Genomic DNA, 27,993 nt, shown 5'->3' with positions numbered 1-27,993 from the left:
ACAGCGAGTTAGGTCAATCATCTCTTGGCAATAAGACAAAAAGAAGACAGAAACGTCTTCGGATACGCAATACAAGGCGACAACTAACGAGGACTGAGAACAAAGAACTTCGCTGCTTACTTGATATCGGAGAAGGGAGCAAAGCACCACGTATCCCAGGATTGCTGACATAGTATAGGGAGCCCATCCAGACGTCCACTGGGATGTAGATGCCCCCGTGGAAACTATCGTGCTATGATGCACCATTTTGCGGGCAGCTCTGATGTTTTAATTTGTGTACGGGAAGCCTGTAGAGATGTTGGCACAGACCGGAATAATGTACCGCTGTTTCTCGCACTTCGCAACGGCGACTCACAGCACAGAAATGGATCCGCGAACGAATTGATTAGTGAATGAGGATCAGAGCTAAAAGATCGCTCTGCTATCAACTGTGCTGTATTTCGTTGTTTGTAACGTTTGTGTGTCTGACAGGTAGAATGCGCATGTAAGACAGAAGAGGGGCAGCAGCCGAGCCAACCTGGTCACATGTGGATGCGAAGCTGCACAACAATAATACTTCTGAAGATCTAAGATCGAACCTAATAATCTAGAGCCGAGGATTGAACATCCATTATTACATTTGGTACCAAAGTCAACAACGGGCGAAGAACCTGCGAACTGACACGAACAAGCAACTCGCATCTGGACATCCGAGGTTGAGGCAAGAGCAGCCCCGAGCTGAAGTTTTGGGCGGATGCTTGCCCATGAGACGAGCACTAAACATATATCAGCTCGACAACTCGCATGGCTTTCCTTGTTTATTCTTTCTCTCCTTTCTTGTCCTGAAATCAAGTCGCACAGGGCTGATCTTTTCGGACAGGCCAAGTTCTATATTCTGCATTCAAATAATCTTATGAGTGCAATCTTCTGAGAAATGCACCGAGAGTTAATTTCCAACTCAACCTGTCTCCATATATCCATTTGCTCCACTAAGAAACGACACGATAGAAGATCCATTGCACGTTCCTATTTCTTCGTGTTGGTATCATGTAAAGTCCATGCAATTCTTGACCCCACAACGATATTGGACCCCATCAAAAACACCGCATACCTCGTGAAAACCACCAGAGAGACCAGTCGTTACTCATTATGTTTGAGCCATGGTACTGTGTCTTTCGTTGAGAACGAGAAGGGACTCTTTGTCATTTCGGGGCTTCGTGGACTTAATTTCACTGCGAATAGCTCATCTTCTGTTTCCAATTCGTCTCGAGCTGGAAGCTGACCACTAGTCATGGCATCTAGAGATGCAATGCGATTGCTGTGAGCCGGCCCGGGTTGCCTGGCTAGAAGGTGAAGTGGTGGATTCTGGGCAACGGGTCGAGATGGTCGAGAGCTGCCATGGAACATTGAGAAGGATGAAACCGCAACATCGCCAAGGTCCGGAGACAATGGATTATTTGAACGATTGCCAAATCCAGATGTTGTTTGCTCTATTATAATCTGAGCTTAGCCATAGTGACGATAGGTCTGAACATACCTGACGGTGCAGTGAGCTCTAATGCGCTGGTCCCTAATTTCAAGCCTTTCAACTTTTCCGATAACCTGCCACCACCTGGAGATTTTGGGCTTGTTGGTGATGTTGCATGTTGCAAGTCGGACACACTTCTTTGACCAACCCCGAAGTTCTCCTCTATCCACTCCTTTTCCTGCATGGCCATTTCCAAGCCGACTCCTTCTCCATTCTTCATCTCCAACTCGATCTCCCTCTGGAGAACAGAGAGTCGCTTTTTGGCCCACACCGTATGGAGGACTCCTTTTCGGCCCTGCGTGGTCGCACTTATGCCTAGCTCTGGTGGGAAGAGAGCTGGTAATGGGTTTGTTTGCATAGACTTGCCTCCTGTTTGCGACAACTTCACTATGCGCGGTACGGGTGCCGAAGGTGCCAGCAGAAAGTATATCCGATGTAGCTTGCCTTCAGCTCCATCTTTTGCGGAGAGGACCGTTGTTTTCCCTTCCCAGGACACTTCCCAGTCCCCCATATTGGCTGGCCCATCTGCGTCGTCATCAGACCATTCTACCATGAGAATCTTAGTCCCCTCATTGCCTCTGCCGGACTCGAATTCAAAGCGAGCAAGAGCGCTGGATGATGATAGAGCGGGAGCTTGATCGCGTGTGGTGGCATCTGTCAGGGTGACAGTGTCTGGTTCGAAATCGAGTCTTCGAGGAGATGGCTCTGCCATGGTCCGTCGGTATGCAGCGTTTTAGCTTTCAGGGCGTCGTCGGTCCCATGCAGAGAGCCAGAATATGAGCGTAGTGGGATGGGCGCAATCCAGCCTTTCAGGCTAGATTAGAGGAAATCGTTCGGTGATTCGGGTTAATGAAGGAACAGGGAGGTAGAGGACTGGTGGTAGAGGAGGCTGCCTGTAGAGCTAAGCCACGAGTAGATAACGTGATGATTGATATATCTATCACCTCTCTCTCTCTCTGTAGGACGAAGAAAGGGTTGTCTCTTTGTGGTCTGGCATTGGATCACGATACTGCTACGCAGCAGACCCGCTGCAGACAAAGGCCTGAAAATGCCCAATAGAAGCACGACCCGGAAGATGGGCGAGAGTTCAGGGTAGAGGCTGACGATGCTTAAAATAGAAAAGGGGTACGCAGCGTCGGCAAGGGTGGAAACCCCGTCGGCATTCGACCGATGATAAAACTATAAAATCCAGTTCTGCAGCCAGAAATGCAGTCTCAAGTCGTCCAAAAGACAATGCACGTTCGTTAAGAATACGATCCACTTTGCCTACTGTTTGAAACATTCATCGGACCGTGATACTAACAAGAAATATTACAGCGCCCCCATCTGGAGGATGCAAACCTTTTGCTTATACTGAGAGAGCAGTCCCGTAAGGCTTTCTATCCTCTTACTGGTTGGCCGCTGTGTTGGCTATCAAGTGCATCGAGTATCACATTTTGATGGCCTGACGCGCAATGTGGCAAGATGTGGCTTTGGTGTGTATTGAACATTTTCTCATTTGAACTCTTATTGCCCCATCGGACATAATGCTGATGGAGAGTCATGTCAGCTTCAATCATCGCTGCTCCCAAGGAGACCATGTGGTTACTAAGCGTGCGTGGGACGTCCTCTGGGCAAGTAAGATGCAAGCTCAGAAGTGAAGTGTCGGTGAAGCGGGATACGACCTTGTTGAACTCTTGAAAAGTCAATGCAATAGGTGTTGTTGATGACTTGATTTCGTCATTCATTCAATCAATCCGTTGCTACATATTGTCTTAACTCCTTGTCTGAGGTTCTGTTGGCTAGCTTGCAGAACTGCTATATACGACGACAAAGTTGACCCGAGCTCCTGGCTGGTTCCAGATCAGAGTTTAATTTGTGAGAAGCCCTCATGAGCCAGCCCATACTCCGTGATCATCTTCTCTGCTGCAGTCTCCCCCACAAGATAAGCAGTCGACTGTGTATGGTTACTTCAAACTAGTCAGCTGTTGATCTTCTTTAACGGCGTTACACCTCACTTTGGTAACAATGGAAGAACACTTAGATCGACAATTCGCAGATTCTGGGCTCCTCGCAATCGGAAGTCTGGATCGACACAAGCACCTTTGTCGTCTCTCCGGCCCATTCGGACAGTGCTACACATGTGCCACGAGGAGAAAAGATCTCCAGCACAGTGATCCTATTGCTTGTCAGCCACGCAAATTCGATCTGATTTATGTCCACGAACCCAAATATCATCATCCGAACGACTCTTTGGACAGCCGATCATCTTAATCGTGGATTTGTTGAAGGCGGGAGCCTCTAAATAATCCAGTGTTTGGCGCATAGCCTCTATCATCACTCTGGAATTTACATCTCCGAGTCAGTATCGTTTTCGGAACAACAAGGGAGGATTTCGACAATCATTTGCCTGCACTGAAGTCATGTAGTGCGTGGGAGTCTTGAGATATCTTAAAGAGGGAATTTGAGCTCTGAAGAACTGAAGAAGTCACGTACCGTCTGTCGAATGGATGCGACAGCAGATTTGGATCGACCTTTGGGGCATCCGACGGGTCGGCTGAGTTCAATGTTACTTCTCCTGTCGATTGCGGGTTCATCACGAATGATAATGCCGTGAGGTAGCTGTCTGTTGGTTTTAAATCGTAATCTCCGACATATAGAGGCGGAGTATGCTATAGTATCCGGTCAGTCATCGAGCATTAGGTTTTTAGTTTCTCAGGAGTTGCCCACCGTGGCTACTTCGAAGATCGGGACCGTGGGCTTCTTTATATGTTCTTGGATATTCTCGTCAAGTGATTTGAATTCATCAGATGCTAAGACCCGGTCATTTTTGAACCAGCCCATAGGTACGCCACAGTACCTGAAAGTCGTCAGTTGTCAACGGTTTCGATACATTGCACAAAGCAACATATGGCGATGATAGGATGCATGATTTTCGAGGAAGCAGAATTGTTGGGCCCACTTATCACTTACATAGTACGCATAAGACCTGACTTGTCCTTTTGATATTGTGCTCTTGCTGCTTCTGAATTTGCCTCAAACGTTGAGCGGTCATCGGTGCCTGGATTGCGAAGAAGCGTTGCGGTTGAGAAACAATGATCTTGCAGATTTTGACCAATCTCTGGAGCTTCGATCTTTATTGGTATGCCGTGTTTTTCCAGTTCTTTGGCGGGTCCAATCCCAGACAGCATCAGCAGTTGTGGTGTATTGAGAGCCTGTATCTATATCAGCTCAAGATTTCAACATGCTAGCAGCTGAGTCAATGAGTAAAACTACTTACCCCAAGTGAAAGGATAACGTCATATCGGGCAGAAAACGCTCTGCCGTCGATAGTTCTGATACCAGTGGCTCTGTTGCCTGAGAAGATAATCTCTGCTGCTGGCGAGTTTACCATGATATTGAGGTTTGGGGGCGCATTTTTTAAATAATCAGCAGCAGTTGTCCTTTCCCCGTCGTAAACACAACCAGCCCCCATTCCCATGCCGATCGGGTTTCCGGAGTTGACATCGAGGTTCACGTCCATGCCGACCTCTTGAGCCGCTTCAAAAACATCGGCCATTCCCTTCTCCCATGGATCTGCATAGGATAAGTGGATCGGCCCAGTCGTTCCATGATCTATGTGGATCTCTTAGCTTTTGCTTCGAAGTTCTGCACTGTTTTAAGGAACAACCTTCTGCTTTGGGATTGACAAACTTCCGATGTTCTGCAGGTACCTCGACGTGATAGCTCTCAATCTTCTTCAATCTCTGCTTCACGTTCGTCCAATTCCAAGCATCGTCGCCAACCTTTCTCGCCCACTAAATGAACTTAGTATTTGTCATCTCTCAAGGGACAAAAGCGAGTAAGGGAGAAGGGAAAGCGACCACGGCCCGAAAGAGCTCTTGGCGGTAGCGAGGAAGTGTGGACAGATGGACAGAGAGTTTCTCGGCATACCTCATTGTAGTCCTCATCAGGACCAATCACCCAGCAGGAGAAATTGATAGCAGTACTGCCTCCGAGACCCTTACCTCGAGAATAGTCGATTTCTTGTCTCTTGAGATGCTGCTGGGGAACAGTTTTATACCCCCAGTTGAGCGAAGGCTCTCTGAATGCCAGCGCAAAGCGGTCGGCAGGAACACGATAGGAGGCATCGTCGTTTTTGCCGCCTGCTTCCAGGAGGAGTACGGACGGTTTCTTCTCGGATTGAGCCAATCTGGCGGCGATGACACACCCAGAAGCACCGCTGGTCCCAGGTGAGTACAATGGACTTGGATGGTAGGGGAATACTGACGCTCCGACGATTATAAAATCAAACTCAGAAAACATTATAAACTATACAAGTCTAGCTTCAATTCGTGCGATAGTATCTCCCAACTTAGGTCTCGCTGATAAACTGGCGGAAGAGATATTTGCAGAGAACAACAAGCTCGTGAGCTATATAGAAGATGTGTTTTAAATGTTCACTCCTGGTATCGCCCCACTCTCTCGCCGAAAGAAGCCTGCACGCTGAACTGTACGTCGAGGCACCTCTTGCAACAGTCAGCACACTTGCATATGATCTTACCACTCCAAAGCCGCACCCTTCTTCGAATACCCTCCAGATACCCTACCCGACGCCAACCCGATCTGGAGTTTGCTCTTCTTGGGACCCCAAAGAAAGGTCACGTGGATTGTGAATTCGATGCAAAAAGCTGATCCTTGAGCAGCTTAGTAAATAAATGCTGGATCTTGGGGGACACTCCTTCGAGACTATTCAAGATGTTATATTTTATCAACAGTCCTATAGTCGTGGAGAAGTGCGGAATCAAAGCGTGGGAATGCGGGGCAATTTTGGGATGGACCTAGTGCGGCCCCAGCTCCAATGGTTAGCCGCATGCGTGGCCAATCAGAAGTTCTTTCCAAACACAATTATTCGCCATTGACGAAGCTGGAAAAGCCGAGGGATGTACGCTGGGGTTCCGGCATCTGCGCACGGGTACAGTAGGGCTGTTCTCCATGCATCGGTCACGATGGCATTGCTTTTCAAGATCCGACAACATCAATTGTAGTTCCTAGGGAGGTTGGATCACAGAGTTCTCAATCTCCTAGAGAGGTGTGAATTCACCTTCTCTCCATCAAGACTTCATTTGAGGAAGGATGGTTTACCTAGATCCAAGAACGTACATCTGGACCTCAGACCAAGACTCCTGCAGATTTGTCAATCTACCTCTTGACGAGACCTTTGTTCCAAACAGAGACTGTGTGCATTCCCTGATTTCTCCATATCATTGCTAGGATTTGGCATTTGAGAAGCTAGTCCGTCAGTCATGGTGTTAAAGTCGAGCCAGCATGCGGAGAATGCGAAAATACTGCACCTAACATAGAACGGGACTTGATGCTTTCAATGAAGGCTTAGATACATTGCATCAACTAAACCAGTACCAGTCAGTGCACCTTGTAATTGTATGCGATCTTTTTCCATCTGTACAAAAGTTTGAGAGCTCGCATAGCTGATGCGGGCGAAGCATGCGAGAAAAAGCAATGAGGAGACTTCTCGCTCGGGAAAGGGCTCTTGAGCCTAGACTCGTCGTTTAGATTTGCTACTTATCGCCATAGAAATATGTCTCCTCCTACCACAGCTCTTGTGCTCCCATATCTCCATTGAAGGTAGTCAGTGCACTTCTTGCGTCTTCGGAAGTGGAGCCGCAAGATTACTGCCGAACTCTGACCATGCTTAGGTCTCATATATCATTTGGAGACCATGGCTCGCTCTCGGAGCCCCAACCAAGATCCCTTGTTGTAGCTACAATCCGAACCTCACTTGGTATAGAATGAAATGGAACGCATCTAGAGAATAGGGCTCAAATTGATCAGGATCTTCGCGTCTCATGGAACAGGCATTGAAACGATAGAGAAGTTTTTGCTGAAGCATTCCTCGACAGATTACACAATTCGCCCTTACAATTTGAAGTACCTAAGCTCGAATTCAAATAAGAGTCGCAACAAATGGCAGCAAACCAACAGCAGTTAATGACAGGTAGCCACTTAGCGAGTTAGGTTTGAAGAGACGACAAACTGCAAGGCACTTTGAAGTGTGGCATTCAAGGTGAGAAGAGCCACACAATTTGAAAGAGCGGCAACTGAACAATATTCCTCCCTGATATATGGACTATCACACCTCTCAAACATATCTTAATTTGGAAGATCAATCTAGAAACCAATCCATACCTACCTACCTGTGACTTGCGGGGTCCTGAACTCTTGGTAAGGTGAAGCAAAAGATACACTCGGCTCTTCAATTACATGCAGAAGCAACGATAGCTAGAAAGCTACGATTGCTGATGCTTCGGTTTCGTCACCAGACCACAACCACGGCAGTGATAAGTCCTGAGGCAGGTTCCCCTTTCCAGTCATTGCCAGTTCAGACCTAGTGAGAAGCGGTCGAGTATACCTAGGTAGGGTACCACGGCCTTTGAAAACGTGACGGTCAAAGTTTCTCCCGTTGTTCTCATCAGAGGCCGGAGTCAACTATTTGGCATATCATTCATCGCCATCCTCCAACTCTTCCTTCGTCCCACCTCTCTTTCCGCTCTTGGCGCGCATAGTATATCTTCTTTGCATCGCGGTACCTTCGCACCCACTCCGTAGCCTCTCTCTCTGGAGCTACTCCTCCATCACCTTCAAGGAAACTTTCTTCCAGTGCTCTGCAAACCATCTCTTGTTCTTGCACACCGGAACTGAGCCTTTGGTACAACGAGGAGGGTGAAAATGGGGCTAGCGCGCGATCCATGTCAGACTGTTTCTGCCGCCACTGTCGTTCAAGAGCATGCATTGACAGTAGCTGGGCTTGCGTTGAGGACCTCAAATGAGTGAGTCTGCCCTCGAGCTCGACAAGATGCGTTGCGAGAGCATTGTTGTCTTGCAAGGCAGCTTGTAAGGGTTCCTGGGTTGCAGCAATGGATGGATGAGCCGTCGAGGTCGAATGTGCAAGTGCAGCCAGAAGCTCAGGTCTCGCTAGGACGTCGCCAAGATCGTGCTTCCTTAAGAAATAGTTAGCTCACATCCCGGTGGGCAAATCCGCAACGTTACAACGGACGATTTATCCTCTAAAACCTTTGGAAGCCATTGTTCACCAGGGTCCTGAAGCTGCTGCGCACGAGCTGCCTCATGAAGTCGGGCTTGCTGTATCGGCCGCTGATCTTCTGAAGTGCTTCCATAAGTGCCGAACGCTTCCTGCTGCTGTGGAGGCGGGGGTGGGAGCAAGGGTTGGCTGCCGGCTGGGGTGCTGCGACGACTGACCTCTTGACTGCTCGGTTTTGGCGGAGGCGCCGGCGGAGTGTTGGGGTCGAAAGATTGAGAGTTTCGGTGGGATGCGTATGGTGCATACGCTGGTGACGGAGAGGACATGCTGAATCGAGGAAGAGAAGGTGAAAGGAAGAACGTTGCGGCGCCGGTTCCCTCGAATTAGTGTTGAATTATCAAGAATACTTTGTCCAGGCTGCCTGACCCTTTCTTCTCGACATCGGTGATTGATGGACAGACGGATTTATTCTGTTATCGAAGACGACGAGGAATGAGGAGGCTGATTCGACGTTGTTGATGTAGAAGGAGGTGATAATGTACGGAGTTGCGAACTTGAATTTAGACTATCTGAACCCCACATTGTCCAGCTTCGGCTTAGCTCACTCAGCCTAGCTTGCATGCTCGACCAGAGAAAGAGAAAGAGAGACGAGAAGAACTAGAACATCGACGGTCGGCTCCTGCTAATGATACATGATTACAGAACAATCATATACGGTACTTCGTAGCTGCGGTGCGCAGCTTGAGCGAAACAACAGCAGAGTTGAATTGCTGACACTTTCCCCCCAGACCCAACCTGGCCTGCCTTTGCTACTACGTACCGGTCTACCGTGCAGAAACGTACGAGTACGGTACGTGAGTGTTGACCCTCAGAAACGAGCCTGGCATGGCCTGGAATTACTCTCGGAGCGATTACAGCATCCTCGGCCCGATTCCGCGATGATCACTACCAAAACACCATCGCGGGAAATGAAGCCTGGTCCTGCTCGCAGCGCACCGTGCCAACTCATTATTCAGACCCAAGTGGAAGATGGATAGCGAGGATAGATATAGATATGATTGTGGTTGGGATCGGGACGGATTCGACTGGACGTCTGGGACCCTGACGGCAGCGCAAATTCTCCGTGATGCGGCGGAGGTGATCTACGAAGTACTTGCTACTTAGCTAGGAGGCTCCTTGGGATGGGATGGGATGGGATGGGGCGACAACATGCTGAGATGAGCTCCATGGCAGTCCCGGGGTGACTACTCCCGCCGGTAGACGCAGATTACTGTTCAGCGTTGCGACGATCATGAACATGTTATTAGACTCTGCGAGATCAGCATATGAGATGAGATGTGGTTATTTACAGTACTCCAGCATCAGATCTAGGATCTGCGGGGGAGATTGGGAGAATCATGTCGTTGACCTGGGATTTTCACACGAAGGCATCCTGTAGATGTAGAGAGAACGTGAGGGTTCTGGTTCTGGGAGAGGTGCTATGGATCGTCGAGACTTCGAGGCGTGGAACATTTCGATTGTCCAGGCTTCACCGGCAAAATCCCTCCAAGTGATGCTATACCAGAACTCACCATCCCATGCCCGCCAGAGGAGAGATTAAAGTAAGGCGGAGAGGAAAGAAGAAGAGGGAGGAGAGTTGGGTACAGTACCGTATGTATGTCAGTATCTATCTGTCTGGTGATTTGACCGTGATCGTGAGGGTGATCGTGAGGGTGGATCACCAACTAACTGACGGACGGTCGCTGGCTCTAGCTCTGGCTGTCGAGGTTCAGTTCGTGGCTGTACTGTACGAGGACTCACACTCACACTCAGACTCAAAGAGACTCGGCGGTTCCTGTCTGATAGATCCACAATGCCTCTGGCCTCTGGGCCTTTCTTCCCCCCTCTGGTCCTGTAGGTCCTGTAGGTCCTGTATTTACCCATGAGAATGTATTTGCCGGGAGGCTACTTTTCTCGCTATTCGGGCCTACTCTTATCCAATCGCCGTGCGCTCCTTCTTCGCCCACCCCAATTCCGTTCCACTCCACCATCCACCATCCACCATCCATCCCATCGTCCAAACTACCACGACCACCACCACCAGAACGAGTCTGCGAAGTCTGTACTGCCTTCTCCTCTACTCCCCCACGACTTCGACCCATCTCGACGACCTCCAAGAGTCCTCACGCAGCATTCAGACATTCGCACTCCTCGACCCCTTACGAATCCGCGCACTTCCCGGACGCTGTCGTCGACCTGGTCAGATACCCCCCAGGGCCCATTGAGCATCCCGCCTGAATTCGATCGCGTTTGCATTGCTCCCCATTACTCTCGCATCTTCCTCCCCTTCGAATCCGAAGTCACACGCTTTGACGATTCAAACTCCCTCGCCCTGACACTTCACCACCACAGCGACCGCCCGTCCTCGTTCTCTGCTCATGGGCCTGGAGATCCTAATCTAAGTTTGGGGCAAGCCGCCATCGTCTCCTTCTCCGTTTGACTTTGGCCGTGTAGCCGGCAGTTCAATGATGCATAAGCATCAAACGTACGACCACGATTCTCAATTCCTCCTTGCCCTCTGCGCAACGTTGAGCGTTCCCTTCTGAAGTCCGTCAACGCCTCGGATTCTGATATGCTTTACCAATTACACCTCTTTTCATCTCTGCGACCGGATGGCATAACCGCCAAACGCAGGACATCATGGATCCTCTCCACATCACTGAATTCGCCTCGGAGCGATATTTCAGTAAATTAAGACAGCTCAATGAGAATGCGGAGAGCGCGTCGTCTTTATCCTCAGCAACTCCCGCAACACCAGCAAATGCACCTCCACTACCCCCATTGCAAGGCCCTACCTTCACTCTACCGTTAGGACGACAACGGTCACTGGACAACGAACTTCCTCCTCTTACTCTTCGACCGAGTGACCAGAAGAAACGATCTCTTGGTCATGACCTCACGGCTTTGCGAACGCAACGACGGCCTAGCTTTACCGGTTCATTTGGCCGCTTGAGCTCAAAGGTCAATGTCATACACAAGACCCCTTCAATTGTTGAGCATCATGAACAAATCCTCGCAGAGGACCCAAGCGCGCCCCCGAAGTATGTACCCTGATGTTACAAGCGCCCGAATCCACACTGATCCTCTACAGTTTAAGCTTGTGTGATCTTTTCCTCGCCTTACCGACTGAACTCCAAGCCCAGATAATTTCACCCCTTCCGATCCATACCATCCTCACCTTACGATTGGTGTCGAAGTCATTTCATACTATAGTAACTCTCAACGAGTCTCCGATAGCTCGATATCATGTTTCTCATAGCCTTCCTTCATATGCTTTGCGATTATACCCCTTACCGGATCCTACCGAGATCAATCTTCATTACCTATGCAGTATCTGGCACCGCTTACATGTGGCGCTGAAGCTATCTACCATGATCGCATCTCAAGCCACAAAAGAGATATTCTTACGGACCACGGAGGCCCAACGACTGGAGTTTGAGCCTCAACATCGGCGGATGCGGCAAAGGCTGATGCCACTCGTGTTTACTCTTTTTCATTTCTTCGAAACATATCGTAATCTTCACGTCCAACTACTGATGTCCAATGGTCTCCCCTTGAGCCATCAGCCATTTACACTCAATCCAATTGAAACCCAGGTTATGGAAATGTATGATGATCAAACACTTTTGAAGGTTCATCAAGTGTTCCCCCTCGTGGTCTCGTCTTTTTCTCGACGACTAAGGCCGCCTTCTTATGCTGGACGACTGGAAAGGTCACTGAAAGGATACCTCAAGGATCGGCCACCTGACGAAGTCTATGCTACCATCCTAGCAGTGGGGGGACTGCGCCAGGCCCAAAGGTTTTGGGAAACGAAAGGATACAACGCGAGGCGTGCAGCTGTGGACACATGGTACGGGTTTGTTACAAGAAGCCCAATCGAGGCACCAGCGAAGTCCAAGATGTCTCTTCAGAAGATCACACACTTGGGCCGAAAAAAGGCCAACCCAGTTATTGAAGCAGCAAATTCAGAAGTTGCAGCTGGCCATGATCTGACTAGCTGCAATGAATGGTTTTGTGTCAAACCTTCCTGCCAGGCTTCTCGACGAAGGCATTCGACCGACAACCTCGTCTTCCACAGCAGCTTAGCTGCAGGTCCTCCCATGAGCCCTCTTACACGTGACCAACTTCGGTTGGTGCTCCCCGATCTTCAGCACTTGTCCAATATATGGATGCATACAGCGGAAGCATTGATTTTGGAACGAAAAATAGTTGATCGGCCTCAGGATATCAAACGCAATACCCAAGTTTTGTTAGAACTCATCCGAGACGATGGTACGGATGGAACGGATGATTGGACGACAGGCAATACCTCCGAGATAACTCGAAGAGCGGCCGCAGAGCCTCAAGATGGGAATGTTTCTGATTAGTGTTAGTAGTTTGGATAGCATTGCTGGCGTCATTGAAGCGGTTTCGGGAGTTGTATGTGTACAATCGTGCCTGCAAATATGGAGTCTAGGATTAGGGCATTTGGATAGAATCATATACGTCCGCAATCAATGGATGATGCACGAATAAATCTTCAAAACTCTTGTCTTTGGCTAGTAGTTCCGCTTGCTCGCTGATTCGTATTGTAATTATGCCATTCAAGATACGCGTAATTTTCTGTTCTCTTTGCCTTCATGGTCCCCTGGCTCCCAGTCGCATTCGATTATATTTATCAAGGTATGAAGAGTTCAAAAGTACACGATAACGCCATCCATCCTTTCTTCCTTTCATAGATCATCATTTAATTGTAACAAGGGGGTATCTTATCAATCACCTCCGGAATCCTCGAAGCAGACGCTCTCTCATCTCATTCTCAGTCGGACCCGTATCAAACGCATTCCCCAGGCCTGATGGTGACGTCCCATATGCGGAGTTAGTATGTGTTGTTGATCGCGAGACTCCTCTCAGAAGATCATTGGTGTTCGCATCAAAAGCACTATTCAGACCTGAGCTGCTGCCGTACAAAGTGTTACTGCTTGCGGATGATCGAGCGGGAGTACCGAGTCCAACGCTCATCCCTTGACCGTAATTGCCCGTAGCAAGACCCACGCTTTGGCTGTTGCTACTTCCGGCATGGCCAAGAGATTCTAGAGTCGGGAGATCAATGTAGGTCGAGTCTGAGAAATGGCTGTAATGGTTTTGATGAGAAGGTTGGGTTTGCGGATGGGAGCGTGTCGTTGTATAAGAGGGTGTTGGTTGGGCCATGGAATGTGTACTCGGGGTTCGGTAAGGATTTTCGGCTTGAGAATACGATGGTGATGGCTGCGTGATGTTTTGAGTATTGGTGTTCCTGAATGTCGTATCACTTTGCGAGAAAGACGGCGAGGGTTGAGCAAGGGTATGGGGGCTGGCGGTTCGATACGTATTCTCTGCTTGGGAAAACTGAGGTGACGCTTGAGCTAGGGTGTGTGTACTGGAGCTTCGGTAACTGTTGTTGCTCATCTGAGGCGATGCTTGGTGGGAACCATACAGCTGCGATGGCTGGTGAGATGGGTATTGCTGGCTGTAATTAGCCGAAACTTGATTACGTTGATTATAAAATGTCGTTGATGATGGCCGTGATGTTGCCTGCACCATCTTCTGTTCTTCTCGTTGCACATTCTGCTGGGCATTCTGTTGGACGCTTTGCTGAACGCTTTGAACGTTTGGTTGAGCATTCTGCTGGGTATTTTGCTGGACGCTTTGCTGGGCATTCTGCTGGTGATTTTGCTGCGACTTTTGGTGCTGCATTTGATGCTGTTGCAATTGAGTAGTGGTTTGCTGCGGTGGAACGGCTGATGATGGCTTTGATTGTTGGCGAATTTGTTGTTGTGATACAGACGGGGTACTTCGACCATTTTGCTGTTGCTGAAGACTGACAAACCTCTCATAGTGCGCCTCGAGACCTTCTGCTGGTGGTCGACTTGGGGGGATACTCTGCTGAGAAGCCGTGGCTTGAGAGTCGGGGATTGTACTTGGGGGTATCGGGGGAGTAGCACTATTGACGATAGACGCAGTTTGATTGCGTGATGGTGGATCATTTGTGCTAGGGGCTTTTGGCTTTCTTTGCCGAGGACGTTTGGCTGGTGGAGGAGCTGCTTGTGGTGTTGGTTCTACTGCAGCCCATTGAAGCCCCTCCTTAGCGACAGTCAGAGGACTCTCATTCCCAGAGGGGACATTTCCCAAGCTCCCAACTTTCTGGGCTGATTGAGACTTTTCAGGTTGGAATGCTGGCACCGAGGTAGGCGCTGGTTTGGGTTTCGGAGGCGCACGCTTACGCTTCTGACCAGCCTCAGGTGGAGGCTTCGAAGTTGTAATAGGAGATGGCACAGCATTTGCAGCTTCAGGTCCATGATGTCTGAAGGCCTCAATGACAGCCTTTTCTTCAGGACTAAGTTCGTCCACTTGAGGCAGATTCGTAGGGTTTGTAGTCTGGTTCTGCTGGAAATTGTTTGGCCAGGACTGCTCTGAGTATTGAAGGGTTTGATGTGGCTTTGAGGTCGTTGCTTGGTTGTTTGCGACGGGAGTGAAAGCTGGCAGGGCAGCTGCAGGAACACTCGTTTTTGAATGGGTGGGCTTATTGACAGCTGCTTGTGCTTGAGGAGACTCGGAACCTTGCTGACCCTGTGTCTGCCCTGCAACTGGAGCATTCGGCTCAAAACCTTCCGATCCTCCTTCACCTCGACCTTTGTTCCTAGAGCCCTTTGGCCTGCCTCGCCTCCTCTTATTCGTGGATGTATTTCCATCGTTGTGTTCCTCCAACTGCTGTTTGATAGGCGTAGCAGGGCTCTGCTGTTCTGGTTGTTTGTTCTGACTTGGACCGTTATTGGGAATGATCCTAGTTTCCGGTAATGGAATTGGCGTCATTTGCGGTGTATTTACCAGTCCAAGAGATGGCGGTAAGCCCCAAGCCGGTGCAGACACAGCTGGACCAAATCCATAGCCATTCCTCGAATTAGGAGGCTCGTGAGAAGCGTCTCCTTCCACTGAAATTCTATTGCCCTTGGTCTGCTTGCCCTTCTTCTTTCCAGCGCCCGGCATCACGTCTCTTGGTATCTCGGGACTTCGAGCTGTGACATCTGGAAAAATCTCTGCTAACCAGCCGATAAATAACGCGCCAGTTTCTCTGGTGTTCGCGCTTTCGGGGAAAATACCATCCTCTGGAGGTGGAGCGCCAGGTATTCCTCCAAAGTACGCGACGGCTTTGCAGATTTGATCAACCACGGTCACTGGATTTATACTTCGTAATAGGGTGAGGAGTCGAGCTTGCTCAATCTTCGTTTCGTCAGGTGCTAAAGGTCTGCCACGCTGCTTGTGATCGTCTCTCGAAAATGGTGACCCGCGACTCGTAGATGGGCCGTCCAAGCTCGCCTCCAAACCTCTCTTCTTTGGAGGTACATACTTCTCAGATTGCGCTGCTTTTGCTCGGGAGGCAGTATTCTCGCTCGTCCGTCTGGCAGCGGCATCACGTTCAGCGGCGGCATCCTTGCCTTGACCCTCGTTCTTCTTCCCCGGACTCATCCCCATGCTCATGACGCCGAAGGCTCCAGAGTTGTTATCTGTTTTCCCTTTCAGCTTACTAGGTACTGGATTCCTCACTCTGCCGTCTTTGTTTGGGCCGAGAATACCCTCGACTGTTGGATTTGATGTCAGCTCGACCAGGTCGAGGGCACCACCAAGGCCGCTAGGAGAATGAGTGGGATTGTGATCGAGAGGTTTCGTCCTCGAAGTCGCGGCAGAAGGTATGCGCTCCTGGTTCTGGCCTGAGGGAGGGCGAGCTTGCGCCATCTGTTCTGATGCGTCTGGAATAGGTGCTGGCGAGCGAGCATCAGCCGTCGTCGCGTTTGACAGACCTCCAAACTGTATGAGTCGGAATTGGTTCAAGCTCTGGCCCGCTACAGCTGCGTGGCCCACAGGGGCTGTTGCCATAATCGCATCTGATAGAATTTCGAGGTTATCGCCATGGCATTGTCCTAGAAGGTCCTCGACGTGATGGATGGCTGGGGCTAGTCTACAAGGCTCGTTCAACCACCAGGAGCGCTTTAACGAGCAACGAATCACAGGCGAGAAACTCTATAAATAACAATATTGAACCATTTGCCTGAGCGAAAGTGTCTTTGAATGGCTCCGAAGGCACTTCCACTGCCGTCAATTGTGCTCCTTGTGCTCCTATCCCGTGTCATGCCCACATATCCAACATACCGTCCAGTCGCTTTGACTCGTCCAAGTTGTTCATCGCGAGCAGGTGTGGTGGCGCAGCCGTATTGTTCTATATACCGTGCTAGGCACACAAAATCACTATCACACAAGCTCGGATCGCTGCAAGTTCGTGCGCACCCAGCGCAGATGATTATTGGCATTTTCAGAATCCCCTACGAGTACATTCCCTCTGAGATACAATACAAGCTCAAGCTCACCTCCTGCTTAGTGTTCTGCGATGCCACGCTCATTCAGATCTTCTTTCTTTACGCTCCACAAGTCATGCGTCCATCCCTTCATCCTCAACTTCTTACTCTTCGATGATCCTGGCTTTTGTGAGGTTGCTAAGAGCAGGTTCTTGCTAGAGAAAGCAAGAGTCTCGACGAGTTCTTGCATCTGTCCTGTACTCATGAACACACTTAGCAGATCAGAGTCCTCATCGGCGACCATAGTAGCAAAATCCATGCACTCTAACAAGAAATCACGGCTGAGATGCTGGCCTGCAAATTGCAATGTGGTGATGTAAGCTAGAAGAGTCTCTGGAAGGTATGCCTCGCGGAGACGTCTCAAGTCAGCTGCGAGATTTTCTGGCAAGCCTGTTAGTATAGGACGTATAGGACGTAGTGGGATGGAAATGGAAACATGCCATTTTGAAAAGTTGTCAGCCAGCCCTTGAGGAGCGGTTGCACGGTAAACTTGGTTGGTTTGAGTGCTGCTGCCAGCTGCTGTCTCCAGCTCTTCTGCCAAGTGTTGACATCACTTTGTCTGGATGAGGTGTTAGTGGAGGATTTGCGGAAGGAACAGAGTTGGCGCTTACTCGTTGATCAGACATTCCATACTCGCAACTGTCTCGATATTATCCAGACATTCTATGAGGTTCTCTAGTTCTCTGTAATTCTTGGCTTCATCAAGTAGATGCTTGCGTAGCAGCCTTTTCTGATCAGCTGAACCATCGAGCACCTCTGTCAGATCCTCATCATCGCCTAATTCCAGCGACTCGAAATCATAGCTGTCTCCCAGAATTGCTCGAGTCTTGATCTGACAAATCATGGCAGCTGAAACCCTCACTGCAAGCTTTCGTGCCGCATTCAGATGCATGTGCTCTACACAATTTTAGCGGCGACACAATTACTAATGATGGACACTTACTGAAGAAACGCAGATATAACATGGTCCCGACAGTAAAGGTCTGCTTCCAGAGCCCATCTACCAAGAGATACCATTCTAAGCTTCTTATCAAGAGCATATCGACCCTGTCAATTTTATCAGGATCCTCACCAAAGAAGTCCTTGCGAACTCTTCGATGAGTTCCTTTGGGCACAGGGGAATCGTCAAACAGCTTGAAGTTACCAGACGCAGGAAATGAAGAGACGGTATCCTCGTAGTCGCTCAACAAGAATCGCGCTTGCAAGCCAACAAACTCTTGCACATCAAGGCCTAGTTCTCTCATCAACTTGATCTGTGTGACGCGTTGTTCGTGGTCGGTAACATCGATTAGATTTCGGCACAGAATAGCGTATCTTCGTTGCCCAGACAATTGAGATGAGTATAAGGGAATTAGTTCTTCTTTGCCGGCAAGTCGAAGGAAGCTTATATACGCCACAATGACATTTTCCACCTCGGTTTCACGAAAGACGCCACCAAGGTCAAGACCCAGTCCCATGAATATAAGCAAAACATGAGTGAGCACTCTCAAACTGTCATGGTCATCCAAGGCAATGTATTTGGTGAAATCCTCATTCTCGGGCTGATTTCTGTTCGGTGGTATGAGACTTGATACCCCCTTAGCATTAGCAAATTTTGACAAAGCGAGGCCTTGCTGATAGATAAAATTCGAAAAGTCGTTGGCAATCAGAACTCCTTGAAGCATCTTCATAGGCTGTACCGTTTCCTCCGAGGTTCGAGGATGAGTTTGAAGATGGCTGACAAGTCGTTTCCCAGCACTGAGAGGGTCGCCGTAGAACTGCACTGCATCAAACACGCCAGTGTGTGACGAACCAACAGGCTTGTTGTTCCGAGGTTGAACTTGCTCCAGGTAGCTATCGAACTGTGCCCTAAGTAGCGCATTGTAGTGAGCAAAGACGAAATCGTCCCATGAATCACAGACAGGCTCTACGCTAGAGATGTCGCCGCTCAGAATACCGTAGACTGCTCGCTCGTAGTCATCGCCCCCTCCATTATGGGCAAGAGTGAAACACATTCGTCGCCAAAGGGCAGTCGCGTCTGCGTTGCCAGAGATATCTTCGTTTTGTGAGGTTTGATCTGGGAAGCCTGACATGCTAATGGCTCTCCAAATCTCTGTGTACTCCTCGCAAGTCTCTCGAATACGTCTCGAGTCCCATCCGCGGCGTAGCATCTCGTAGCATGCTAGCCAAATGGACCGTTCGAAATGCTCATCCTGGATTTCTAGTCGACGCCGCTGGCGGGTTGTGGCATCGGGGTCTAGTTGTGTGACTAGAGGTTCTGTCCCAGCAAGATTGAAGAGATCTCTTGGTGCCGATGTTGGGTCGAGTGGGCCGGAAGAGGAGTTGTGAATCTTCTGTTTCTTGATTGCTGCCTTGGTATGAATCCACCCGTGAGCAGTAATTTCTCCTCGATCAGCATTCTGTTGAAGATCTTTCACCAGTTCCGTAATATCCTCACGATTATTCTCGGCCGTTGCTTCCAACCATTGCAGAACAGTTTTTCTCTCTAGAGCGAGCTTATCTGTCTCGAGAAAATGCTCCCAAATATCACGTTGCGTGGAGTACTGATGGACCCGTTTGTGTCCAGCAGTTGTGGCTACAGAGTCAGGCGATGGGAATCTGAGTTGAACAAGGCGACGCAAGAGATCCCAAGTCTGTTCTTCCTGTTTCCAACGCTCCAGATCTGTCAGGCTCGTCTGTTGCTGAGAGTACGGGGAGCCTTGTTCGGAATCCTCGACGTCCATCTTGTCATCGGTAGTGGGGGCCGCAAAGCTGGATACCTTCTTCCTCGATTGGCGCGCAACCTTTCGTATCTCCGTCGCATGACTCTTTTCCAGTCGCTGCACAGTGTCCTTTGCAACACCGTGATAAAGTTCGATCAAGTCGAACATCATCTCCCGTCGTTCATCATCTATGATCGTTCTCTTAGGATTGTAGGCATCTAAGACTTCTGCGAATCGCTCTACCTCTCTTCCGACTCTGTTTGCAGCTTCACGCAGGGGATGGAGAATGTCTTCGTGGTCATCTGGACTAGTCAGGGGAGGTTGGTTTTCATAATCTGCGAGCAATATGTCAGTCCATGTTCTAGAGAAACTTGATCCAAGAACAATCTTGGAGTACGCTGACCATAATCTTCTTCTTCTGCTCTAGAACCGACGTCTGCATCCTCATCATAGGATGAAGGTGGTTCTTCAGATAGCTCACGATCGGATCGAGATTGAGGCTGCGCAAAATTGTCAGTCAAAGTGGGAACATCCCAGGAGATGAACACTGACTGCTACAAACTGCCAGCTGGCTTCACGAAATCTCTGCTGTAGAAGAGGTCAGTTTCTGCTTCCCATCAGTAAATCATGATAGGTCTTTACCTGGGGAGGAGGAGGTAGGTCATCTGAAAGAGAGACGAGCGCGTTACTACGTGTCATCATCGGCGCCATGATGATAGATGATGGCGACTGCAGTGTGGAAGAAGTGTCGTTGTTCGTTTTGGATCTTCTCCTTCAACGCGACTATATCTTCAAGAAGTTGAAGTGGAGCTGTCTGAAAGAGGCTAGCGTAGATTTAAGCTTAGCGTATTTTGCGGAAGCATAAAAGTTCGAGTTCGCGAGATTTTTTCTATTCTCTCCAAACATAATGTCAAAGGCCTTCTACTTAGAGTCTCGGAATAAGTCTCCTCTGGAGTAACCATCATTACTTATTCAGGCCCTTAGGGTCTCTTGCGCGCTCATGATCGCCCAGAGAAAATTCGATCCTTCCTGTTACAGTTCCCTGACCTTTTGGGCTGATGATGGGCAGTTAACTTGGAGTCTCACACGCACACGCATATTGTTTGGACGATAGCATCAGTCTGGAAACTTCGAATTCCCTTGCATCTTATTTAGCTCGATGCCATGAGTGTACATCTAACGTGCTCCGCCATGACCTAGCTTCTCGACCCAGTCTCCCGATTCTCATCCATCCTCTGCCTCATTTTCAAGCGCAGTAGGCTAGCTTTTGGACAACTGACAGATTTTGCATCATCGCCATTATTGGAGTAGAAAGCGTTGCAACAATCATACCTAATGCTCAGTTAGCTCTTTTGCTTCATGTATACTCCTATCAAATAAGTACAGGGCGTCGATCTCGGACCGGCAGGCGCCTTCGTTGTATGAATTCTTGGCTAAGCAAGCTGTCTGTGGTTAGCCTCAGCCTCATTCTCCCCGGAAACTTTTGTCTGGCTTGAATGTCCCAGGACAAGGCCACAAGGCTATTTCAAGATTCGTCACAAGTGGCAAAACAATGAGAATGACACGAACTTTGAATGGCACACTGGAGTAAAACAAATATTGTTAGTCAACACATAATGACTGAGTGCTTGTTTGCATAAGACGCACCGCTCGAGCATGACACTGAGGATCTGTTGCTAAATCATCCTTTTGGCCCTGATTGATTGTAAGCCTATATCCGCGAGAGGAAAAGGAAGCGCACCATGGTCGAACAACGAATAAAGCGCTCACCTTTGTTCAGCTGATAGATGAGGTGGTAAGAAAGGGTATCTCGGTATCTCTTATCAGATTTGTATCTTCTTGGTGACAAAACGCAACAGCCAGTAGCAATTGAAGCCTCCTGGAAAGCGATCGTGCCTAAAAGTTTTACATCCCGACGTGAAGTCGAGGGGGTTAGCGCTAAGCGTGAACCGCTCTACAAAGTTCTTCTTCCCCCACCAACAACTTCTTCTCCACAACATCTCCAGTCTTCCTTACAACACGCAAACCACGGTTCATTCGGCGTTGATAATCCAGTTCATTGCAGTAAGCCCCGCTTCAAAGATTTCTTTATACACAGAGCTCATCACTGACCAGCGCGATAGCCTCACGCACAACTGTTCGATTCTACAATCCACGTCACTGTCAACATGTCTGGATCAGACGATAACGGAAGCCCAGGTGCGCCCGAGAAGCCCGAAGGTGCTGGCCAAAGCGAACATCTCAACATCAAGGTTACGGACAACAACAATGAGGTCTTCTTCAAGATCAAGCGTACTACGGCCCTGAAGAAGCTCATGGACGCGTTCTGTGAGAGACAAGGCAAGGCTCCTACGTCGGTCCGATTCCTCTTCGATGGCAGCCGTGTTCAACCAACCGATAGTCCAGACACTGTAAGCATTATACCTCCCTTTCCGCGACCTTCATCCTACGATGAGATGGGCAATATTTGCCAAGCTTATCTGACGTTTCTACTAGCTTGACATGCAAGACGGAGACACACTCGAAGTACATCAAGAGCAGATCGGTGGCGCGAACTAGATATTTCGACCAGGGCAGGAGGACACATATCTGCGGCATTGAGAAGCAGCTAGACATGGTCGAAGACGGGAGTGTTTGCATCTCGATATGGTACGGGTGACTTCATGGTGGCTATTTCATTTTCAGGCGTGCAAGGAGTCTCTTATCGTGGCATGCTGGCTTTGGGGAGACGGGTTGGCTGATTTCTAGTGCTTGACAATCAAGTCTACCTTGATCTGCCATAGTCCGAGGCAAGGTATGCCTGTTCACGGTGAACGAAGACAATCTCAAAGCAATCAAAAAAAAAATCACTATGCTCGCGGCTCTGGGTGAGAGTATACATTCCCCAGCCCGAAATCACTTCCTTGCCTCTTTGAGTACACACATATACACATATATACAATATCCAACACCATGACAATGCAAGAACTAGATACCTATTCGCCAAGCCATGCACTCCTTTTCAACACTTCTCAATCTTCCCATACAGCCGCTTTGGCGCGTTCGGCCTCTTCTTTAGCTTTCGCAGCAGCTTCTTTCTCCATATTGCGTCTCTTGGTCTCCTTCTCCTTGATGGCTCTATCATAGGCCTTCTGTTCTTCCGTCTTCTTGGGAGCCCTGACACCTAAAGCCCCAGCAATCATTCGCTTTGCCACCGCGTCTGTCTTCTCTGGTCTCGCTCGTTCGGTTCTCGCCTCTGGAGAACCATCTGTACCGATTCCGTAGGGACTAACGAACGACTCCCGGGCAAAAGAGGTAGATGGAGATATTGGAGTTGGGGGAGGTGCGGAGGGATAATCTGCTGATTGCTGTGGGGACAGAGGCCGGTCCGTATCATGTCCAGAGTCCTCGAGCTCCTCATCCTCCCATGATTCCGAGACAGGCTGTTTCTTTCTGAACGAAGCAGCAGATTTCGAGGCTTGCGGATTCAGAGACAAAGTTTTCAAAGACGTTTCGAGTGCTACTTCCGAGTCAGAATCGCACTTACGACAACCGAGGCAGAGAGACTTACCTTTTGCTTCTGCCATAGTGGTGCGGCTTGGAATGTTAATGAGTCTATCGAGTCTTTCTTGGAGAGATGCGCTCGGGCAAGGGATTGCAATCGTCTGCTCGTGCTTCTCAATGGACCTTGAAAGGACAGACAATTGATCGCCAGGTTGTGCGGGCACGGTGCGGGGGGGTGAACCTTGTGTTCCTGGCCACTTGCGATCCAAGATCCTAGATCTAAACCCCGTCAGTCAGATGGGTTCAAATTCGTACGGCACAATTCTAGGCTTTCCACGTCTCGCGTCAACGTCGGTGAAGACGAGGCCATTTGACGTATTCACATTTAGCAATATTTCCTCCCAAACCCCACAAAGTCACACATGTTTTGTGGAGAAAGGGCAAAACCGTGCCGCTGCCGGGAATTACTTGGAGCAGCCTCGGATATAGACTAGCTGTCTAGACTAAGATATGGTCAACGACCTGTCTGAACCTGATCTCTTCCGTGAACAGATAGATATATAATAAACCATTCTCTCCAGGGTGCTTCGAGCATTGTCGAGCTAGGGTGATTGACTTTGTACTACAACTGAGACCAATCATGGCTTCATGGCAGGGAGGCACTCGCGTTCTGCGGGGTAGCACGTGGTCTCGAAAACATGTCCGTTTCAGCACTTCTTCACGTCGACTCTCGTATGCCGATACTGTAGCGAATCTGAAGATCGGGACGCATACGCGGGTGATATTTCAAGGTTTCACAGGTACATCACAGTAAACAAGCACATCACGGACAAGCAGCTGACAGAGTGACTAGGACGTCAAGTGAGATCCCGTTCCATGGTAGTATAATATACGTGTTGAGTCGTTGCCAGGCAACTGCAAATGCAAAGGAATCAATAGCATGGGGTACCAATATTGTAGGAGGGGTCACTCCTGGAAAGAATGGCGAGCATCTAGGACTTCCTGTGCTGTCCACTGTCCGTGAGGTAATGATGCCTCTCGTTGTTCATGGCCGATTGTTAACAGAAAACAACTGTAGGCGATGGAGAAGCTGAGACCAGACGCAACGGGGATTTACGTAGCAGCCCACCAGGCTCCCGCGGCCATAGAAGAAGCCATTGAGGCTGAGGTGAGGCCGTGCATCCATCTTTGCTCATTGCAAAGTTAACTCTTTTACTATTAGGTTCCGCTTGTCATCGCAGTTGCTGAACAGTGAGTGTTCCCCAGACTTTTCTCTCCTTGCTAGCTTTCTGGACAGTCGACTCTATTACCAGTATTCATGTTCCTAAACTTGTACTCAACCTAATCGCTAAGCCTAATTTTTCTTGCACTTGTCTGCCAATTTGCTAAGTAACGGGCTTTCAAGCATACCAATCCACGATATCATGCGAGTAATACATCAGTTTTCCATTTCTAGAGATGCCTAGTAACCATTCTAGATACATTCAATGTTAAAGACCCAATCGAAGTCAAGATTCGTTGGTGCAAATGCTCCCGGCATTATATCAGCAATTGGAAAATGTCGGATTGGATTTCAACCCCTACCTTGTTTCATGCCTGGTCGAATTGGCATCATTGCAAAGTCTGGCACATTGAGCTATGAAGGTAAGGGATTGCCGAGTATCATTGATCCAGACCGCTGAGCGCAAATTAACTTAGCTGTTGCATCAACCACTCGTTCTGGGCTTGGACAGAGTCTCTGCATTGGGATGGGAGGTGATGTCCTTGCTGGAACCAATTTCGTAGATGCTCTGAAAATCTTCGAACACGATGATGACACAGAGGGTATCATCCTCATTGGGGAGATTGGTGGTGAGGCAGAGCTTGATGCTGCGGAATGGATTCGAGAGTACAGAAAGCGAACACCAAATCCCAAGTACAAAAGGATCATAGGCAATAATTTTGACTGCGACTGACTTTGAACAGGCCTATCTCGGCTCTGATTGCTGGTGTTCATGCTGCGCCTGGAAGGGTCATGGGTCACGCAGGTGCTTTTACCTTACCAGGGGAGTCCGATGCCCCAAGAAAGATCAAGCACCTGCAGGATGCTGGGGTAATCATGGTCAACCACCCATCTAAGCTGGGAGACTCCATGAAATCCTTGCTTGGAAGCTCGGGACGGGCTAGTAGTGGACCAGGGGTCTCTCAACGAAGAGGCATTCACACATTGCGAAGAGTACAACTCCAGAATACAATCCGATGGTCCCATGCCGAGCAACGTCGAAACCTATATATTCATGAGGATCAAGCCCTGGACCTCCTTCGAGAGCGGGGTATCAACGCATCCGTCTATTCTGGGAGAGGTCGAAAACGTGTAAGTTAATAGTATCATATCATCCTCGTTCTTATTGTCTTTCCTTGCCAGGCTTGGCCACCTCATACCAAAGACTATTGGGACTCATGTTAATCTCAATCGGTAATTAGATGTTAGGCGTCGCTGTCGACCGAGCAAATCTTTCGCCCTGCGTTATTGCTTCACCAGCAACTGACCCCGACCAACCGCACATCGAGGTCAAAAAATTTCCGTTTGATTATAGAAAAGGTCTTGATCCGATTCGAGTTGCTGCAATCGCTCAGCATCTGCAACTTGGTGAATCGTCGAAGGACTCCCTGCCGAAGCTCATCGATGCTTTGATTGACCTCTACATGAAGAAGGAGGCATTCCAACTAGAGACAATGTTCGTGGAACGTTTAGGCGAGCTCAAAGTAGTCGGGGCGAATTTTGGTTTTGACGATGCAGCTTTTCGAAGTACTAAACGACAGCAAGACGTTCATGCTCTGCGCAGAATCAAGGATGAAGATCCTCAAGAAGTAGAGGCTGAGAAAGATGGCATTGTATACATCAAGCTTGCTGGGGATGGGAATATAGGAACCCTGGTCAATGGAGCTGGGCTTGCGATGAACACTGTCGATGCATTGGCAGATGCTGGTGGTAAGGCTGCGAACTTTCTAGATACAGGGGGCAAAGCTACAAGTGAGACGGTCAAGAAGAGTTTCCAGGTGATCTTGCAAGATCCGAGGGTGAAAGTCATATTTGTGAACATCTTTGGAGGCTTGACCCTAGGTGACATGATTGCCAATGGGATCCTGCTAGCTTTCAAAGAGCTTGAGATGAGACTTCCAGTCGTTGTTAGGATTCGTGGAACGAACGAAGAGGAAGGTCAAAAGATCGTAGGTGTTCTTCTTGCTATATAGCAGACTGAAGCTAAGATATTACACAGATTGCTAATAGTGGATTACCATTGCATGCTTTCGATGACTTCGAAGAAGCGGCCGCCAAGACTATCGAATTAGCGAATCAGGGATAGCCATGAAGCACATATGGCCCTCTATACATATCCCTACCTTATCATCTTCCGCAACTTTGCTGGAGTGCACCTGCTGTACAGAACGATCTTTTATAGCTTTGCGTATCTTGCACTTTGTCCCACGGTCTGTGACCCGACCAGGCTCGATTTACTAGCCGGACATTTACTGGTGCTGTGCAAGGCATTCCCAAATGAGGAGTGTGACCATTACATTACAGTGACTGTAATTACTGTCCGGTGTTCTTCCTTTTCTGCCACCCTCTACTTCACCTACTCTTTGGCTGCCTTAACTCTGCTGTCGTCACCACCGTGGTCTTGAAAAGGTTCCGCCTTCCACCTGTAAATTTGTCGCAGTTGGATTCATCTTGGTTCCTTCCTCAGGCGCCCATCAGCTTGGTCCGAGCCAAGTCAATTCGCTTTCTTCAGACATTTAAACAGGATCAGCACGAGCTGCACGTCAGAAAGCTCAGTTGACACCCTTTATCGGCTGGGTCAGTCGCTTTCAACAAACCTGGAAGCAGCATCCCCAAATTTTCAATTACGAACTTAAACCCTCCGCGATATACTCTGGCAGCAGTCTAAGAAAAAACCTCCATGAGATTGTCTCTGATCCAAGCATAAAGAAATCTCAGATGGACTCATTTCAATTGTAAGTCTACAGTTCCTGATATTAAACAAGCTCTTAGGCTCACCGGACAGGGAGCAATTGCGCTCGAATCAGTGGAAAAGCTCGACGAGTTCCTGCAAGGAATCCTTAAAACGCGATAACCTTCGGCAAATTACTCTGTTTAACACTTAGGAAAATGTGCAAAAACAAATCCTCAATGCTTAGGATGGGCCCACCCATTAAGAATTCGCGATGCTCACTTCTAGCCTCGTTTAGCTAAAGACTTTCACGGAATATCATTTTTGTAAGCTTATTTAAAAGCATGACACATCTATTTTTTGGGGACTACTTAGTCTCATACTTAAGGTACCGTTTGTTATTTTTTATTAAATGAATATATTGATGCTTCTGATTAGTTCGCGCAAAACGGGGACGGCGCCATACCCCGCATTCCTCGCATGCTTCGTGAAGTTTTCCACAAAACCAAAATTCTGAATAAATATTGCGGAGACTTACAAAACTCAACTCCTAAGGCTAAAAAGGCATGTTTTGAGACTGGGTTTACGTTATTGTCGTTCTTCTCCAAGATTATCAAGTTCATGCGCAGCAACTTCACATACTTAACTCTTAGTCAATAATAAAACTTAGCTTTTAGAATATAATTTAGTTTTGATTTAATACTTAGGAATATTACTCGATAGCATATAGCAGCCACTAACACAACAATTATCCTCAACGACGCGAAATATAGACGAAGTATTGTCTCGGATAGTGACGTTGTTTAGATTTGTAGGATTACGAACATTTAGCTAAATAAAAGCGCTTCGAAGGCTTTCAACACTGTCTATATTTTTGATTTTAAAAATTCCAGGGATTTTAGAGGCTCTAAAAAGCTTTCACAATCGAAGGAAAGCGCTAAAT

General features: G+C 48.6%; 11 protein-coding genes across 11 annotated transcripts; 4 read left to right on the top strand and 7 right to left on the bottom strand.

Moving 5' to 3' along the window:
* Positions 1-1,131: 1,131 nt before the first annotated feature.
* On the bottom strand, positions 1,132-2,132 carry LY89DRAFT_559457 (uncharacterized protein; the record flags this gene model as incomplete). Its single annotated transcript, XM_018208436.1, has 2 exons — positions 1,132-1,469; positions 1,517-2,132. Coding segments are annotated over 2 exons (954 nt in total), but the record flags the coding sequence as incomplete, so codon positions are not given.
* A 1,218-nt stretch (positions 2,133-3,350) lies between these two features.
* LY89DRAFT_694942 (glucose-methanol-choline oxidoreductase-like protein) lies at positions 3,351-5,791 on the bottom strand (the record flags this gene model as incomplete). The annotated part of the gene is made up of 10 exons (XM_018216738.1): positions 3,351-3,456; positions 3,505-3,665; positions 3,714-3,828; positions 3,983-4,158; positions 4,217-4,346; positions 4,460-4,701; positions 4,767-5,101; positions 5,157-5,283; positions 5,420-5,708; positions 5,757-5,791. The coding sequence occupies 10 exons, from the start codon at positions 5,789-5,791 to the stop codon at positions 3,351-3,353; spliced, it is 1,716 nt and encodes a 571-aa protein (XP_018074594.1).
* A 2,197-nt stretch (positions 5,792-7,988) lies between these two features.
* Positions 7,989-8,851, bottom strand: LY89DRAFT_579242 (uncharacterized protein; the record flags this gene model as incomplete). Its single annotated transcript, XM_018208992.1, has 2 exons — positions 7,989-8,484; positions 8,541-8,851. 2 exons carry the CDS (start codon positions 8,849-8,851, stop codon positions 7,989-7,991), a joined length of 807 nt encoding a protein of 268 aa, XP_018074593.1.
* Positions 8,852-10,004: 1,153 nt separating this feature from the next.
* LY89DRAFT_437354 (uncharacterized protein) lies at positions 10,005-11,104 on the top strand. Its single transcript, XM_018207520.1, has one exon. The coding sequence runs from the start codon at positions 10,447-10,449 to the stop codon at positions 11,002-11,004; it is 558 nt and encodes a 185-aa protein (XP_018074592.1). The 5' UTR covers positions 10,005-10,446; the 3' UTR covers positions 11,005-11,104.
* Positions 11,105-13,125, top strand: LY89DRAFT_437355 (uncharacterized protein). The gene is made up of 2 exons (XM_018207521.1): positions 11,105-11,605; positions 11,656-13,125. The coding sequence occupies exons 1-2, from the start codon at positions 11,205-11,207 to the stop codon at positions 12,929-12,931; spliced, it is 1,677 nt and encodes a 558-aa protein (XP_018074591.1). The 5' UTR covers positions 11,105-11,204; the 3' UTR covers positions 12,932-13,125.
* A 194-nt stretch (positions 13,126-13,319) lies between these two features.
* LY89DRAFT_639563 (uncharacterized protein) lies at positions 13,320-16,596 on the bottom strand (the record flags this gene model as incomplete). The annotated part of the gene is made up of 2 exons (XM_018211629.1): positions 14,367-16,596; positions 13,320-14,021 (listed from the first exon to the last, which is right to left on the bottom strand). The coding sequence occupies exons 1-2, from the start codon at positions 16,455-16,457 to the stop codon at positions 13,320-13,322; spliced, it is 2,793 nt and encodes a 930-aa protein (XP_018074590.1). The 5' UTR covers positions 16,458-16,596.
* An 81-nt stretch (positions 16,597-16,677) lies between these two features.
* Positions 16,678-20,406, bottom strand: LY89DRAFT_682004 (uncharacterized protein). Its single transcript, XM_018214417.1, has 7 exons — positions 20,278-20,406; positions 20,188-20,223; positions 20,039-20,135; positions 17,877-19,970; positions 17,545-17,830; positions 17,374-17,492; positions 16,678-17,314 (listed from the first exon to the last, which is right to left on the bottom strand). Exons 1-7 carry the CDS (start codon positions 20,344-20,346, stop codon positions 16,953-16,955), a joined length of 3,063 nt encoding a protein of 1,020 aa, XP_018074589.1. The 5' UTR covers positions 20,347-20,406; the 3' UTR covers positions 16,678-16,952.
* Positions 20,407-20,553: 147 nt separating this feature from the next.
* Positions 20,554-21,425, bottom strand: LY89DRAFT_639558 (DUF1903-domain-containing protein). The gene is made up of 5 exons (XM_018211628.1): positions 21,377-21,425; positions 21,283-21,330; positions 21,205-21,217; positions 21,020-21,077; positions 20,554-20,967 (listed from the first exon to the last, which is right to left on the bottom strand). Exons 1-5 carry the CDS (start codon positions 21,377-21,379, stop codon positions 20,832-20,834), a joined length of 258 nt encoding a protein of 85 aa, XP_018074588.1. The 5' UTR covers positions 21,380-21,425; the 3' UTR covers positions 20,554-20,831.
* Positions 21,426-21,436: 11 nt separating this feature from the next.
* On the top strand, positions 21,437-22,610 carry LY89DRAFT_682003 (ubiquitin-like protein). Its single transcript, XM_018214416.1, has 3 exons — positions 21,437-21,699; positions 21,759-22,046; positions 22,132-22,610. Exons 2-3 carry the CDS (start codon positions 21,804-21,806, stop codon positions 22,192-22,194), a joined length of 306 nt encoding a protein of 101 aa, XP_018074587.1. The 5' UTR covers positions 21,437-21,699; positions 21,759-21,803; the 3' UTR covers positions 22,195-22,610.
* A 36-nt stretch (positions 22,611-22,646) lies between these two features.
* On the bottom strand, positions 22,647-23,201 carry LY89DRAFT_730289 (uncharacterized protein; the record flags this gene model as incomplete). The annotated part of the gene is made up of 2 exons (XM_018219459.1): positions 22,647-23,134; positions 23,186-23,201. The coding sequence occupies 2 exons, from the start codon at positions 23,199-23,201 to the stop codon at positions 22,647-22,649; spliced, it is 504 nt and encodes a 167-aa protein (XP_018074586.1).
* A 557-nt stretch (positions 23,202-23,758) lies between these two features.
* LY89DRAFT_730288 (succinyl-CoA ligase alpha-chain) lies at positions 23,759-26,465 on the top strand (the record flags this gene model as incomplete). The annotated part of the gene is made up of 11 exons (XM_018219458.1): positions 23,759-23,918; positions 23,972-23,979; positions 24,030-24,143; positions 24,197-24,286; positions 24,341-24,369; positions 24,524-24,548; positions 24,597-24,762; positions 24,817-25,033; positions 25,084-25,471; positions 25,582-26,328; positions 26,379-26,465. 11 exons carry the CDS (start codon positions 23,759-23,761, stop codon positions 26,463-26,465), a joined length of 2,031 nt encoding a protein of 676 aa, XP_018074585.1.
* Positions 26,466-27,993: the final 1,528 nt, after the last annotated feature.

The sequence above is a fragment of the Mollisia scopiformis genome, assembly GCF_001500285.1.
Source record: "Mollisia scopiformis unplaced genomic scaffold LY89scaffold_6, whole genome shotgun sequence".
NCBI classification, from domain to species: domain Eukaryota; kingdom Fungi; phylum Ascomycota; class Leotiomycetes; order Helotiales; family Mollisiaceae; genus Mollisia; species Mollisia scopiformis.
The sequence above is the reverse complement of the archived record's forward strand: the minus strand, read 5'-3'. Positions and strand labels throughout refer to the sequence as shown.